Source organism: Phycodurus eques, chromosome 7, assembly GCF_024500275.1.
Source record: "Phycodurus eques isolate BA_2022a chromosome 7, UOR_Pequ_1.1, whole genome shotgun sequence".
In the NCBI taxonomy this organism is placed as follows: Eukaryota; Metazoa; Chordata; class Actinopteri; order Syngnathiformes; family Syngnathidae; genus Phycodurus; species Phycodurus eques.
In genome coordinates, this window is record NC_084531.1 from 18743413 (window position 1) to 18760449 (window position 17037).

The following is a 17037-nucleotide window of genomic DNA, read 5'->3' on the forward strand; positions in this document are numbered from 1 at the left end:
TTTGACTGTGGCGTATCGGAGCCTGAAAATGCAAATATTTACAAGAACAAACAATGGTGTAATATTTGTCATGTAAACTGAAGTGAAAACAGCGGTCTGTGAAAATGGACGTGTTGAGTCTTGCTATTTGTAAATATGGTCAGAATGTAGATTTACTGTACTGCTACTTTCTCCAGCCTAGTAATTACTAACCATCGTCTTCATTCATACAGTATGTATACGCAGACAGAAGTTATTTAAAAGACAAGCAGTTGTGCATTCAAGTACTGTTTCTATACAAAGTGCCATCGCTGACCAGTGTGTCATTGGGCACTGTTTTAGCCAGAACCCTGAAAAAATCAGTGACAAAGAAATGGTGAAAAACAGTTTAACGCTAGATCTCTGCAATGCAGTACTATATAGTTCTCAGTCTTTGCCACATTTTTACCAATTATCTTCCAACGTACAATATAATGTACTTAGAAACAAATCTATGGTTTCACTATACAAGGATTTTAAAGCTGGGCTATCAGTAAACATGTCAAACATAGTTTGTAACTATCGGCTAGTTTTATCAGAAAAGGTCTTATCTCATGGGGGAGGGTTTACTCTTGCCGGTTGCCCATTTGCTACGTATGTACAGTAGTTCCCAAGTCTTCTCACGTTTTCATCAATTATCTTCAAACGTGAATTATGTATTTACAAACTAATTTAGTATTTACTTTACAGGGACTTAAAAAAAATGCAAATCTCAGTCATGACAGCCACAAAAGACCGTAAAAAGAGTGCAGTTGCAGCTTCCTGACACCACCAACATTACAGGGAATTTGGTAGGATGGCAGTTTAATTCTCTTTCTCTCTCTCAAAAAATACTCTTTTTGTTTGTTTTGTTTTTTTCTTTTCCCCCATGGAATTCTTAAGTCAGAGTCACTTCCTGAATCGTCTTTAATTATTCCAGTGTGTGACTCCCATCATTGAAAGGGCTGAGGAAAGTATAGGATGGGAAGGGCAGATCTGATGCCGCTGGCTCCAGCTCACCTCACAACATCCTCAGTCATGTTTGAAGTTATTCTAATGCTGATGACTTTAGCTGCTTAACATCGTCATTTATTTTTCGACATAAATGACATCTCTTACAGGATCATGGATTGATTTTCTCAACTCAGCCTCTAATCGAATGACGGTTGTTTTCTCTTTTAGCGCCTGCTTTCTGTTCAGAGCTGCCATTGCATTACTTTAATCCAGTTCTCTTTGCATCTGTCTGACAATTATTCTTTTTTTACATTTACTACAGCGAGAGCGCGAGAAGCCCGGGCTCATCAGTTGTAAAACCACAGAGGACAGACTCACTGGAAATGACCGAGAGAAAAGGTAATATTATCACTCGTTAATGGGGTCATTGGGGAGCAAATTTAGCCACGTTTGCTAGATTTGCATGACAAATACACAGTATTTACAAAGGTATTAGAGGAACTGACCATTGTATCTGCAGAAGTGAATTTCCACTCATTTGAATGACTTTCTACAATCTTTTGTAATAATACAAATCATAATAATTAATTAATAATAACCTTTCGAGTGACTCAAGGATGCCCCTGCCTTTAGTGTTTCTGTGAGAATTTTTGTCCTTAAGTTGTCTATTAATTCACTGTTGGACCTGAGATATGGTCTCTGTTCTTTATCTTTTTATTTATTTCTTTATCAATTCATCCCAAAGGTTAGATGTGCTTGTCAAGTTGAGCTCTTTCACACCGAACTCATACAAGCATGCCTTTTCTAGACCTTGCGTGGTGCACTGTAAAAAAAGAGAGGTACATACCTTAAACTGTTACCACATTGTTACGAAGTTGACATTCAGTAAGGGCTTAGGTGTTGTCAGTATTGTGTTTATATAGTTTACTTTGATGTATTTTTTCCCCCCCTCATCAGTTGAATCTGATCTTAATTTATCATCACACGGCAATGAGCCATGTAACTGTAGCAAAAGTGAAACAATCAAGCCCTTGATTTAATTCTGGTCAAAACCTCCCAAAATGCCAAAATCATAGTCTTTCTTGTTTGGCCTGAGAAATTGCTTAAACTAATCATCATTTTCATGATTTACCAAATTGGAAAAGATGAGGAAAGATGGTTCTGCGTTTGTTTTCTTGCTGACCCAAAAACAATATTTTTTTCTCTGGTATTTTTTAATCTCTAAAGCAGTCTTCAGAAACAGACGCACCCTTCCTCATACTGGGCTGAGCATCAAAATAACACCTTCTGTTTTATACATTTAAGGAACTACTGTATACTGAAGTCAGGCGTCAAATGGGTGTTCGTATACTTTGTATTAAATCCACAGTCTCTTTGTTGGTGTAAATTGAGCATGTTTTTTTTTTTTTTATCCTTTTTTTTTCCCCTCCAAGTTTGGGTATGCTGGATTTACTGTCAGTATTATGTTGCTTCAATGTTGCAAGTTAAACTGGAAGTAACTATTCAGCTGTATTTGTCAGTTGGCCGTTGCGTATTTATAAGTGATGATTGGCTGTGCAGGATGAATTGGAGACATGGTGAGTGCTTCATTATGCGGAAGGGAGATTGTAGATGGGATGAGCATTAAAGTAAATGTATATAGTGGTGCCTTCAATGTCGAATGCCTGAATGGTCATAAACGTTTGACTTGGTTCAAAATTGCCTGGAAAAATATGCTTTAAGTGTCGTACAAATTTTCAAACAGTCATAATGCGTGACTCGTCAAGTCATGCGAGGCATCACTACACCTCAACAGACCTAATTTCAGGCAGGATGAACAAATTGAACGTGCTCGAGTGGTACTTGTAATGTACTACTGTTAAGTGATGTTTAGTGCTGTTACTTGTTTCGCTCCCCATTCTTTTTGGCTTATTGGGACTCTTATACAATACTCACCAGCGTTTTGTGAACAACGGACTTTAACTTGGATATTCTGTGACTCGTATGCATTTGAGTCCATATGTTTTTATTATTTGTCAAGGAACACTGAGTGACAATGTTGACTGCTGTGTTAGCTTCTTGCACTTGTGACCAAAAGGTATGACATATTGTATGTGTGCATTGTATTTTAACATTTTACATTAATTTAGTGGTTGATTTCCATTGAAATTTTAAACTGTGTGACAGTTAATGTGATAAATTGACGTGTGAGGTCCATTAAGCCTTACTAGCAATTAAAGTTAATGAACGAGTCAAGTCATTTTCGTAGGTTTTTTTTTCTTCTACATACAATAAATATGTTCGACGGTAAGTGCTGAAAACAAGACTTGACACAATTTACTGCTGGATTGCTGAGATATTGCATTAAACATTAGAGGCATTTCCTGGGGCCAAAGAGGGATTATTTTTCAAAAGATCATTTTAATAATATTCTGCTGTCAGGTCATAGAGACAGTCTTAACATATACACTATGACAGAAAGTGGCAAGTTTCATGACGTTTTCTCTCTTGAACTGTTTCACGTAATTATCATATTTCATGCTCGCTTTCAAGTATAATCGGAGCAATGCGTTCGTGGTGACATAACTACAGTACACATGTGCTTGTGATTGGCTGAAATGGTAATGATGGCAGCTGCATCAAAATATTGATGACGCTTAGCGGTTGCTGTCATTGAACCTTTATTGTTGACAAGTTTTGCGTAGTATTCGTTTGGTTTTGCAGGGTTAGGAAACTGAACCATTGAACGATACCATGATAGACAGTCTGCTAGTAGGCGACACAATTTTGTCTAAATTGTGCTTGACAGCTGTTGCGTTTTAAGTCTTCAATTCATTTCATTGGGAAATGTTTGAAAGGCCAACATCAGAGAATGGATCACGTTCGACCTTCGAGGTACCAATGTGTTCTGACCAAAACCACGTAAACAAAGCTGAGGTAAGGATAAGTGGTTATTTAAGTGTTCACAAACAATCCTCTCTCTCTTGCTGGGTTTTGCTTCCGGACATCTGCTTGTTTCTTTACCACGCCCATTTCCTCCCTTGTCATCCAAGTAGAAGTTGACACATTGCAGCGCCTTATGACTCAATTAACGAAACGGAGATTGCCATTGACTTCACCTTCTGGCTGAAGAATGTACTGCAAAGGGAGGTGCTAATTGGCACACTTAACCATGTTGTGCAATGAGCAAACATGACGGGTCAAAGGAGAAAGTGAAGATGTTTCTGAAGGCAGCTACAAGTAAGCTCTCTTCCCTTGTGCGTGGCTTAAACCCAATCTTGATATGTTATTTATATTGTGTGATGTCTCATGCAATTATTTATTTTCTTTCACATGTGGACGCAATCTCTACATAATGGTTTGTGTGCAGCAGAGATATTCCTCTATTTTTCATTATAGGATGATATTTTGGACCATTGTCGTCTTCCAGCTTTGTGGGAACAGTTTCGGGCAAGGTCCTTTTCTGTACCAGTTCACAAATCAAGGTCCATAAAGCCACAGCCGGATGAGATTGGTGTGGAAGAATCAAACAGTTTTGGGACACATTAGAACAGAGACCCACTCTCAGGTCCAACATCATCTGACCTCACAAGTGTTGTTCTTGATGAAAAGTTCCAGGACTGGGGAACACAAATGTTCTATTTCAAATCCGAACTACGAGTTTTCCCCTTCAATGTGGGCCAAATGATCAACCATTACATCTACAAAGAAATCCTGCGGCCGTTGCTTCATTCAGTGCGTGAGAAGAGGTGAGAGTTGTGGCAGTTCAACCCATGGCTGCATCACTATGACAATCTGCATGCTCATGATGCCCTGAGCATCTTACAGTTCCTGGTTGAGAAGGACATCACCGCGGTGGAGCAATCTCCCTATTCACTCGGTTGTTTTGACGATATCCTTTGTGACACCAGTCCTGCAACTTTTCTGACACACCTCATATGGGCTTTTAATTCATTCATCAGAATCAGAATCAGAATCATCTTTATTTGCCAAGTATGTCCAAAACACACAAGGAATTTGTCTCCGGTAGTTGGAGCCGCTCTAGTACAACAAACAGTCAATTTACAGAACACTTTGGGGACATAAAGACATTGACAAAAAACAATTGTGCAAAAAGATGCAGAGTCCTCTAGCACTTAGAGCAGTTCGAACGACTAATATTGCAATAGTCCGGTGCAATGACCATTGTGCAAAGGGCGCTGAGACTTCAAGGAGTGTATGCGGTTTAAAGTGACGAGTAGTGCGATCATCTGGGACAATGTCGGTTGTGCAAATGTTACAGATACTCCTCAATCAGTGTGCAAATGGAGCAGATGCTACTCTGGCATGAGTGGCCAGTATATGCAAATAGTGCAGCATGGCGAGACAACTACAGTGAGTGCACAAGTAATACATAATTCATTCAGCTTCCGTTCCGCTTATCCTCACTCGGGCCGCGGGCGTACTGGAGTCGATCCCAGCTATCTTTGGGCGAGGGGGGGGGTACACCCTGAACTGGTCGCCAGCCAATCGCAGGGCACGTATTAACAAACAACCATTCGCATTCACATTCAGACCTACATGCAATTTGGAGTCTTCAATTAACCTACCCTGCATGTTTTTGGGGATGTGGGAGGAAACTGGAATACCCCACAGGCACGGAGAGAGCATGCAAACACCACACGGGACTGGGATTTGAACTCCGATCCTCAAAACTGTGAGGCGGATGTGCCAACCAGTCGTCCACCCTGCCGCCGGTTTTAATTTAATCTTTTATAAATAGAATGTATTATTGTTATCATTAATTTCTGACAATGTTTTTTCCCAAACAGTACTTAAAGTAAGTAGTAGTCCCCCCCCCCCCAAAATATTAATTGCGTTGGAGTTATGTTTGCAAGCTTATATTAAGACCAGACTCTGAGCGTCACCTTAACTGATCTTCCAGCTTGTTACTTCAGTTTGGGTGTGTCACCATGTGGTGACAAAGCAGGATGTCTGGCAAAGACAGTGCCCATGGTGCCACTTCCTGCAACTCTGTAAAGTGCTGTGTTTTTGCCTCAATAGTTTTTGTCACAAGGGTGAACAGCAAAGCTAACATCATGTTAATGTCTTGGGCTGGGATGATAGATACACTTTCTTATTTTGGCTTTCAAAAATTGTACACTACAATAGCAATGGAACAAAATGTACAGTATGATTGAGATTCTATGTATTTGGAATAATTAGTTCCAGAATCCAAACTGTCATAATGCATGATATCAGATAATCATGAGTTATGATAGGTTGATTTCCAAAATTACTCTTTGGCTAAAGAATAATTTGAATAAAGTGTTTGAAGTACAGTATTGTCATCACTTGAACTTTTTGTTAGCCTGCTTCCCTTATTTGTCTTGAACAATTTCGGCCCTGCTGGCTCTAGATAACGATTGTTACTTGTTACTCCCGTGGTCTGGGCTATATTTTTGTCGATGATAATGAATAGGAAAAACTGACTAAAGCTGCACAGTGCCAACCATTAAAGTCAGACTCAATCCACTCGTGACGCTGATTGTTCTAATTTCAACACAAATTTTCCCATAGTCTAAAGCTATGTAATTATTACGTTTCTAGCTTGTACTGTTGCTACAGTAAAACTGTACGGGCAATGTTTGTTTTATATTTTTACTAGGCTTTACATGATCAGGATTTTAGGGCTGATCAGCGAGTTTAAAAAAATAACCGATCACCGAGCTGATCACACAATGGAGCAATGTGTCTATATACATGACTTGTTCATTTACTGTATATACTTGTGTACTTAATTGCTCAAAAAAATATATTTACAATAAATAATGTCTTTGTTCATCTATTTATGCCAGTGAGGAATAGTGACAGAACAAATTAATGGTCTTCTCGTAAATGGCAGGAAGTACATACAGTAATTAATGTATCCACTTTTTGTGACATTTTTGTTTGTTGGTGTGCCATGAGAGTTTTCAATTGTAAAATATGTGCCTTGGCTGCAGAAAGGTTGGAAATCACTTCTCTAGTCAGATCATGTATTCTAATCAGTCAGGTCAAACCAACATTACATGACAGAAATAATGGGTGCTAACTTATTGTAATTAAATTACTTCACACACACCAAAACTTTAGAGCATGATTCGACGGAACGCCTGCATGTTCGCTTACAACGAGCTTGCTAGGCTACAGAACGTTTTGTTGCCTGCTTGCAAGCGGTATCGTATTAAAAGTACATGAACATACCTTAAGCAAGCCTTAAACGAACATCCTCTCCCGAGCACCTGTGACCACCAACACAAGTTTTTCCCCATTTTGTTCTTATAAACAGACGGCACAATCCATTATTGTTCTTGTCGCCATGATAACGAGTGTATCCGGTCGCGTTTGCGTTGACAAAATGAAGCCCAGTGATCGTAAAAAATGGGATGGGGTGGTATCAGAATACAAGATTTTTTTGCAGTATCTGACATAATCGTCCAAGACCAAATTTGTCTTGTAGTCTGATCCGGGCATTATGTGTTGTCTGTCCCACACCGCCGCCATGTTTTTAAAAAAAATAACTTTATTGGAGGTCAGATATTTACAGTACTACGTCAAAAGGCGTGATAAGCCTAAAAATAAATTAGCTTTTGGATTCAAATATACTGTACACGATGGCGACGTGGACTAAATGTCTTTTGCGGCCAATGACATTAAAGCCGATCAGCATAAAATGCTAATTATCGGCCGATGCCGATCAGATCGGTGTAAAGGCTATTTTTTTACATTGCTGTTATAAAAGGTAACCACTGTTTTAAAAAAGTAAAATAAAGTAAATCCTCTCACACTTTGAAGATGCCTTACAGACCAGGAACGTGTTTGCAAAATGATAGCGTCACCTAATGGCTGGAATCAATAAATGTTAGCACACCTGGACCCTTGTGAGGATAAAGCGGTATAGAAAATGGATGGCTGGATAGCATATAATAACTGTATTTATATTAGCATCTACTTGGGATTTTAATTTACTGTATTTAATTAACTGCTCATACTAAACAGCCTGATGCTTTCCTATGTTGGAATAAGTTCCATTTGTGGTTGTATAGTTATCATTGACTTTTTATCTTTGCCATTACTCGTATCCTTCTCTGGTGGCACAAAAAAAAAAAAAAAAAACTACACAGCAGCAACAAAACAAAAAAAACAAAAAACACACACACATGCTCACTGAGCTGAAGTCTCATGCATGATGATGGTTTGGACCTATTTGACCTTTGAAGTATATTTTTTCAGAAAAATTGTCATTGCAATCCATCTAGCCATACATTTTCTATAGCACTTGTCCTTATTAGGGTTGCCGGTAAGCGTACACCCTGGGACTAGTCACCAGCCAATAGCAGTTGGAAATGCAAACTGTAAAAATTACAAAAACCTACATTTTGTCACATTAAAAAATCCACATTTTGCTATTTGAAAAAAAACTAGTATTTTTTTTTTTTTTTTTTTTTTTTTTTTTTTTTAAATTTACACTTTACATTTTAATCAAATGACTTTTGAGGTTCCACTGTATGTCCATATATCTCAGATATTATATTGAAAATAATTATCTCATTCTTTTTTCTATTTTGACTCCAGCATGGTGCCTTAGGCTTCTACCAGTTCTCTTCTTCTTCATCTCCTTTGTCACATACTACTGTTCCTATGCCATACTTCAGAGGTAAAGATGCACACACACGCACACCATTTCTTTGTCTGTCTTTTGTTAATGCTCTGGTATTAAGGTCACTCAACACCAAAAATGCTCGCTCTGCTTAAAAAACTAAGTAAGCTCGAGAGGACTGCAAAGTGCTGAGTCTCTAAGAGTAAAGTAGTCCAAGCCAGCCACTGATTTAAGCTGCTGGTCAATTAGACTCTCATACAGACCTACTTTTGCACTTTTTGAAGCTTCTGGACCCAGTTTATGCCTGGAGCAAAATGTTTTATTTTTTCTTATTTTACCGGTAGTTCTTTTTTGTGTGTGTGAATTCAGCAGCAGTTTTCAGTTTCATGCCAGTGGTGGTGATTGTCTGTGTGTCTGTCTTTTCACAGCTACGCCGGCACCAGCAAGTCTGTCAACAGTAGCAAGTCTCTGTGTGGTGGCTGGCTGACGCAAAAGAAGTGGGAGAGTCTCAACTTTAAGTGCGTCATGGCATGTCTACTTTGTTTTTATGGGGAAGGTCTCCATGAATTATTATTTTTATTTGAACCTAAAGGTGTCTGGTTATTTGGATTTGTTGTAGAAAGTCATTCCATCTATCATGTTTAGCTTCTGTTTTGAGAGGGTTATCGTTGAGCCTCTGTATGTCAATTTTCCCTAGCCCAACAATGGCTTATGTTATCACTATTCAGTTATGAACTCCCCAACCACCTACTCGCTCATGTATATCTGGCAATACTATCAATTTACACAGCTTTACAACCACTAGCCGCTACATTAGGGACACCTGCACAGATCAGAGTTTATACAAGATAGAAAATAAATACAAAGTCAATCAGTAGTATCATACAGCAGTGTTTTTGGTGGCAGTAAACTCAATTCAACTCACTTCACAATAAGCAGCAGTTTGGCAAATAGTGAACGTTTCATAAAAAAAATGGCATAAAGCTGTTTAAGGGCACTCTCAGTTGAGGTTTATTATCAAACTAAATATAGAACAAAGGCATTTACTTGTTTTTACAACAACCAAACTATGTTGCCTTAAGAACGACCCCCCACTAGCTTAATGCTAACATATAATGGATAATACTATTGACATGCTAACAGTTAGCATCAATAGTGATTTTACAACTCTTTAGGCTAAAGATATTGAGCACAAATGGTGGAGCAATACATGTAGACAGATAATACAACAATACTCACAAGCATATATTATTTATCCTTTCTCCAAAAAATGACTAGTATTACAGAAACTATACTGAAGAGAAGTAGAAGTGTTTTCTTTTTCCTTTGTCTGCATGACTGTATTATACAGTACTGCCTCCCAGTGGCCAGGCGGGCACACCAGATTGAGCAGCACACTGAATTGGGTTGCAGCCTTAAATCATGAAGGACAAACTGTTTAATAGTTTACATTCTATTTCATTATAATATTAGTTTTTATAAAACTATACAGTGCTATTTGTGGCTGGAACAGATCAATGGCAGTTCCGTTCATATCAATAAGGAAAGATGATTTGAGATGGGAATGTGTTGGTCACAGAACAAATTAAACTCGTCTCTCAAGGCACCACTGTAGATACAGTCGATAGACTAAGTATAGACTTATTGTGATGCTGCACTTGTTAGATTTCATTATACTGAATAGATGTAGTAAAGTTTCAACGAAGTCTTCATTACTGATCCCTTTCCAAATATTGTTAGTTACCATCTGTGGTCCATCACAAACCTGATCAAGACCACAGTTTATTTTTTTCCCTTCAGCTCTTTACGCTCCACTTCTGCACTTTGACCTTTTAAAATGGCAAGATCGCTATGAGAAAAACATTGTGTGTATGAAGTGTGCTGGTTTTTGGTGCTTGGGTTTCATGTCAGCCATTCGACACTGTGTGGGTCTTCAGGTAATTGTAGTGGCATTTTGTCTAATTAAACCTCTTCCCAGAAGTCTATCTCCATGTCTTATGGAGAGCTAGCTGGCATGTGAAGCTAGTAAATGTATGGGAGACTCTCTGTCAAGACAGTCGGTCATAAACAGCTGGAGTCCAACAGCAGTGAACATGCTGAAATGTTTCACGCAAAATACAAACTGCCGCGTTCCTTCTGCTCCAGAAGCTCTGTGAACATTGCTGTTTTCTTTTTCCCTTTTGTCAGCCGAATCATGCCAATAGAGGATTATAATGAGGGACATAGCAATTCTAATTATTTGCTCATAACGAGCGTGTTTCACCTTTCTAATTGATACCAGAAGCACGTTGGCAAGTTAAAGTATTACCCATGCCAAGCACATCGAGATGTTTTCTAAATGGCTGAGATGTTTACTGGCAGTATAGTTTGCACTGTCTATTGTGTGCTGTGTCATCACTGAACTGCCACAAAAATGACTTTGCTGCCGCATTTATAGCCTTTTTTCTTGTTCCGTAATATGATCCCTATAGTGTATTGCTTGTGTAATACTGATGGAAAAATTTTATATATTATTGCATACAAATACAGTGTTGCTGTAACTGCATTAAGATGTTAGGACCCTTGTTCACTGGGAACAAGAGCAGTTTGCAAAAGTACTACAATGGAGATTCCACAAGGCAATAAACCCCCACACCTCCATTCAGAGACCACATCCTGAAAAGGTCATAAAATGTGATTACACCTACTCAAGCTTAATAAAAAGGGCAGAGGGGAGGCAAAGGTTTAGAAGAGTCCTGCTCGCTGAGAGAGAGGGACTGCTTCTCCTCTTGCCGCAAGAGGAAAGTCCTGGCTCAGGTTGTGTTTTGTCTCTTTGTAAGCGGTGCATGCTAAATTGTGAATATCTGTAGATTTACCGATTAACTCTGACATAAAAATTGTTCCTTCGAGCCGGATGCCAATATATCTGCGATCCTGGGGGTGTTCTTGACGGCTACTGAAGACTGTGTACAGCCAGATGAAATCTTCAAAAGAAGTCCACTTTCAGTGGCCGGTTGTGTCAGCTTCCTCCCCAGGGTCGTGGATTGACGGCATCCAGAACTAACAGCGCCCATCGAGACAGGGAGAAAGCGCAAGCTGTGAGTGCAGTTGTATTGTTCAGGTGCCTAGAACAAAGTTCAAGGCACAAGTTGAAGTCCCTGCCTAGAAGAGTGGAGCTTTAGTCTCTCACTCAATACAAAAACAGGGTTAAAGTCCTGAGTTAGGTACGTATGATATTGTGTGTGAGGTTCAGTGATTGTGTGAGTGACTGCAACGAGTCACCAAACGCTGAAGCAGCGGGACAGCTGGAAACCTTCCATCCATCCATTTTCTGAGCTGCTTCTCCTCACTAGGGTCGCGGGCGTGCTGGAGCCTATCCCAGCTATCATTGGGCAGGAGGCGGGGTACACCCTGAACTGGTTGCCAGCCAATCGCAGGGCACATACAAACAAACAAACAAACAAACAAACAACCATTTGCACTCACAGTCACACCTATGGGCAATTTAGTGTCTCCAATTAATGCATGTTTTTGGGATGTGGGAGGAAACCGGAGTGCCCGGAGAAAACCCACGCAGGCACGAGGAGAACATGCAAACTCCACACAGGCGGGGCCGGGGATTGAACCCGGGTCCTCAGAACTGTGAGGCTGACGCTCTAACCAGTCGACCACCGTGCCGCCCAGCTGGAAACCGATCGGTGTTAACTTAATGCTGTCTGATCAGTTGAAGTAAGTGAATGGCGGCAAGTCAAATATTTTGGCAGTCAAAAGCTGAATATAAAACGAGTGAAACCCGTGATAAGGTTAAGCTTGCTCCATTGAAAGATTTTCCACTCTGTTTGTTGCAAGTATTGTCATAGTTACCAGAAAATGGGAAATTGTTGTTGTAAGAATCAGAGTGACGATGAGATCACAGGAGATGAAAAGTAGATGAAACAAAAGTATGAAAGCTCAACTGAGTACGTGCTCAGGTGGAAAAAGAAATATAATTTGAATGGAAAATTGACAATACCAAAAGCCATTGAATTGGAAAAAATAAATAAATAAATAAATACTTTGAAGAGGAGTTAGGTACAGAAATAGCAGCAGCTATCAGTTTGGAAGTAGAAGCGCAAAAACGAAAAAAAAAAACCTCAGACGCTAAACAAAGATTGTTTATAAGGAATGAAGACAATGAGAAGCAGCAGGGACACAGACTCAAGGGAGGGGCACCTGAGACCTCTGCTCTTCTCTTATCTGGCCCTGTGGGTGAGGAGAAGGCTCCAGCATGTACTGGCTCTCCTTATCCTTCTGTAAACAAGAAGGTGATAACCCTGTATCTACCTCTTCCAGCCACACTAGCGCAAACGAGAAGTAAAACTGGTGGTGTGGGCAATTGGAGCAGAATGATTGGTGGAGTATTAAGTCCAGACTCCTCTCCCACATTGCAAGATTAACTGAAGGGGACCTGGATCCCATGATCAAAGTGGCAAATCCTGCATATGAAGGTGAAGGAAGCAGGGAAGGCAGAACAATTAAAAAAAGAGTGCGTGAAAGCAGAGGAAAGCTTAACACCTTACAAAAGAGAAGTAGAAGAGTGGTGCCGTGATATGCAACAACTGGTTAGCACAATTCACTGAAATGGAATGAGATCAGAAGTAAAAGAGTGGATTAAAAAACATGATGTAAATCTGGCCACTCAAAGCTTAGATGGGTTTATGAATCATGCTAGACATGCTGAAAGTGTAGTATGAAATAAATAAAAAAAAAGAATGTAGTAAACAAACATTCTGGTGTACTGAAGGAGAAGAGGAAGTAAATTATGTTGTAAATCGAAGAGTTGGAGAATGCGGCAGAGGCCGTGGTCGTGGGAAAGGAAGAGAAAGTTGGAATCCGTCAAAACTGAATGCAGAAGATTGGTGGAATTGTGGCAAAGAAGGACATTGGGCAAGAGATTGTCTTGACTAGATAAGTCTGTACACAGACAAATAGTAAATGATGCCCGTGTTAGTGATATACGAAGAGAAAATGATATAAACTAATTAGAAAAAGTAGCTAGACAAAGTTACATGTTTTTGTGTGATTCAGGAGCATGTAGAATAGTGATCAGAAAGAAAAGAAAAAACAACACAATGTCTAAAGAGAACGTCATTGTTATAGTTGCGAGTGGAGCAATAAATATAGACACCCTGACAAAACCACTAGTTATCTATGATCCAGAAAGTGGAAACCATGTTAGAGCACCCCTAGTAGTGGCCCCACAGTTCCCAGTAAATTTATTGGCCAGAGATTTAAAGACAGTATTGAACATTGCAGTTGTTCCATTCAAAGATGGAATGATGGCAAAATGATTGGGCAAAGAAAACAATATATATGTGCATGAGGGCCATGGGACTCCACATTTTTATTGGGTTTTGGATTTAGTGAATGTACCCCCTGTGTGGGTAGCGGAAGAATTGCTTAGATGTACTGAAAGTAAGGTTAATAAGCCTGAAGACAAAAAAAATAAAAATAAATTTGCATATCATATTGAGATACATGGAGACCCCTGGTCCTGAAGACAAATTTGAACATGAAGTAATGAAATTAGGGCAACAAACAGTGCAATTTGTCCTGGAATTAGACTAGTGCAGTAGTAACAGTCGCTATAAGGGACAAGGCAGAAAGACTGTTTTGTAATCATACAATTTTACATGTGTCTCTAATGAAAAGTAAACGAGACATGGGCAACTTTAGGCCTTATGGCAGCTAGAGGGCAAAGAGCTACAGATTGAGAGTCAAAGTCTGGGAAAAGAACAGACTATAGCAGAACATTGCAAATGTGGAGAATGTACCTAGGATGGCATATAAGAATGATGCCAGCGCAGCACATTGCAGACATATAAATAGAAGAGGTATGACAGCAATTTTGTTTTTTAATCACAGAGCAGCTAAACCAGCTTCCTGATGAATTATGGACAAAAAGCAGCTTTGATGTTGGCTTAATGACAACATGTGAGCCAGTGGAAATTAGAGCCAAAGGCGCATATCGTCCATGAGAGAAAAGGGGGAAAAAAATAAAAATAAATAATAATATCCATTAAAGCAAGATGCTAAACAAGGTATAAGACCAGTAATTGATGGCTTGCTAAAAGCAGGAGTGTTAATTGAATGTTCAGATTTACCATGCAATACACCAATATTTCCAGTCAAGAAAGCACCCCCATCTGGAGGATGGCTCATAAGATTGCAAGCAGTAAATACAGTAGTGATTGCTAGAGCACCAAGAGTGCCAGATCCGTGCATGTTGTTAAATCATTTGGATCCTGAAGTAAAAATATACACGTAAACACTATTACCTTAAGGATATTGTGAAAGTCCAACAATATTCTCCCAAGCAATCAACACTTGCTTGGGCACATTTGATCCTCCATGTGGAAGTCAGGTTTTGACTTACGTGGACGACATTCTTGTGGCATTGAAAAATGAACAGGACTGTGAAAAAGACACATTGGCTCTGTTGCAACACCTTGTCAAAACAAAACCAAAAATTAACAAAGCTAAATTATGATTTTGTGTCACAGAAATGAAATATTTAGGTCATATGTTGACGACAAGCGGTCGTCATGTGGACCCAATGAGAAAAGAAGCCATCTTGTCCCCTCCACAACCTGAAACAAAACGACAGATGATGTCTTTTTTGGGGCTGTGCAATTATTGCAGGAGTTGGGTAGCTAATTACGCAGATAACGACACCGTTGCAAAACTTGATTTATGGGCCACCAATGACAATGTCAGACAAAATTCAATGGACAGAGGAAGGACAGTTGACAGTTGATTGTCGAAACGGTCACATGACCTCAGTTTTGTTGCGAAAACATGGAGCAAAACTCAGGCCAGTAGCATACTATTCAACTAGGCTTGATGCAGTTGCACGAGTATGCCAATTTGTGTGCAAGCTGTAGTTGCAGCTCCAATGGCTGTGCAGGCATCAGCAGAAATTGTGTTGTTTCATCAGCTGACACTCAAAGTTCCACATGCAGTCTCAGTTCTCCTCCTGCAAAGCAAAATGACATTTTTATCGCCTGCTAGGCAATTGTCATGTATAGCGGTGTTGCTATCACAACCACATATAACATTACAGAGATGCACAACATTGAATCCAGCCACATTACAGCCAACACCACTAGATGGTGTGGAACACAATTGGTTGGAAGCAAGCCAAGCAGCTAAACTACCAAGGACAGATCTTACAGATCTGCCCCTGGAGGATTTATTGCATATTTATGTGGATGGCTCATCACAAAAAAGACCTAATGGTACGAATGCTACGGGATATGCTATAACTACGACAGGCAAACTTTTAAAAGCAGGACAATTACCGCCAAATTATTCAGCACAAGCAGCTGAACTAGTAGCATGAACAGAAGCATGCAAATTGATGAAAGATAACAGTGACAATTTGGACAGATAGTCAATATGCAGACAGAGTAGCTAAAGAAGCAGCTGTCTGTATGCACGACACATTTTCAGTAGACCAGAAAATAGATGAAAACACACGACTCGACAACACAATATTAAAAGATATGCATAAAAGTGCACCAGAAAATTCAAAAACATTTTGGAAAAATAAAGGTGAAATAACAAATGACGGAATAATGTGTAGTGAAAAAGGTAAACCCATCCTCCCGAAAGGCTTGTTTAAGTGGGCAGCAAGTGGGCAGCAAGAGTCATGAGCCTTGCCATGTCTCAACAGGAGGGATGGTACAGATAGTGGAACAACACTTTGCTATATATGGATTCAATAATTTCTTAAAAACCTTTCGTCGAGTGTGTGTGACTGGTGCAAAACCTAATTCACAAGGCAATATCAGGCCCGAGAGAGGCCAAAATCCACAAGCGCAGTATCCTTTTTAAGCGGTGCATATGGATTTTATTGAATTGAATAAAGTAGGACAATACAAATATTGCCTAGTGCTGTTTGAAGTGTTCTCAAAATGGGTTGAAATTGTTCCAGTAAAGCACCCAGATGCTATTACTGTGGCAAAGGCATTGTGTAAATATATGAAGTGACTGAGAGGGTATCCAGTGCCCCTCCCGCATCAACAGGAGGGTAAAGTGCGATCCAAACCATTGGGGTCTGTCCTTCTTTTGCCCTTCTGAAGGGGCGAGAGTGAGAAGTGGCACAGGAGCAGAATAATACACACATTTGGTCAAGAACGGGACAAGAATACTGCTAGATACAAACAGAGAGGTGACTTGCGAGTAACCTCTCCCTCTCAGGAGATAGAAAGATGATTTCTTTCTGACTTAAGAAGAAACCAGGAATTAAAAAGAACATGCGAGATCGCATTGACTGCATGCCAAGACCAATATTAAGTATAGTATTGTTGTATGTGGTGTTAATGATTCCACCACTGATATGGCTTTTGCATAGTAGGGAAGAAAATGGTATTGATAATATTGCCAAAAGAACATCATGACATACTCCATGAAGGTTGGAATGTATCACATATATATTTAACGAATACATGGTACAGGTACGTTTC

At 39.6% G+C, this 17037-nt stretch overlaps 1 protein-coding gene across 5 annotated transcripts in view; it reads left to right on the forward strand.

Annotated features, from left to right (window-relative positions):
- st3gal4 (ST3 beta-galactoside alpha-2,3-sialyltransferase 4) overlaps window positions 1-17037 on the forward strand; it is a 35337-nt gene that overhangs the window by 3074 nt on the left and 15226 nt on the right. The window contains exons 1-4 of one of the 5 annotated variants that reach the window (XM_061681633.1): window positions 996-1162; window positions 1274-1350; window positions 8527-8608; window positions 8980-9069. In XM_061681633.1, coding sequence (XP_061537617.1) covers window positions 1335-1350; window positions 8527-8608; window positions 8980-9069 — 188 coding nt within the window. In that variant the 5' untranslated portion in view covers window positions 996-1162; window positions 1274-1334. Of the gene's footprint in view, window positions 1-994; window positions 1163-1273; window positions 1351-4036; window positions 4171-8526; window positions 8609-8979; window positions 9070-17037 lie in introns of those variants that run through there. The other 4 variants (XM_061681632.1, XM_061681631.1, XM_061681630.1 and 1 more) reach the window with 4 other exon arrangements.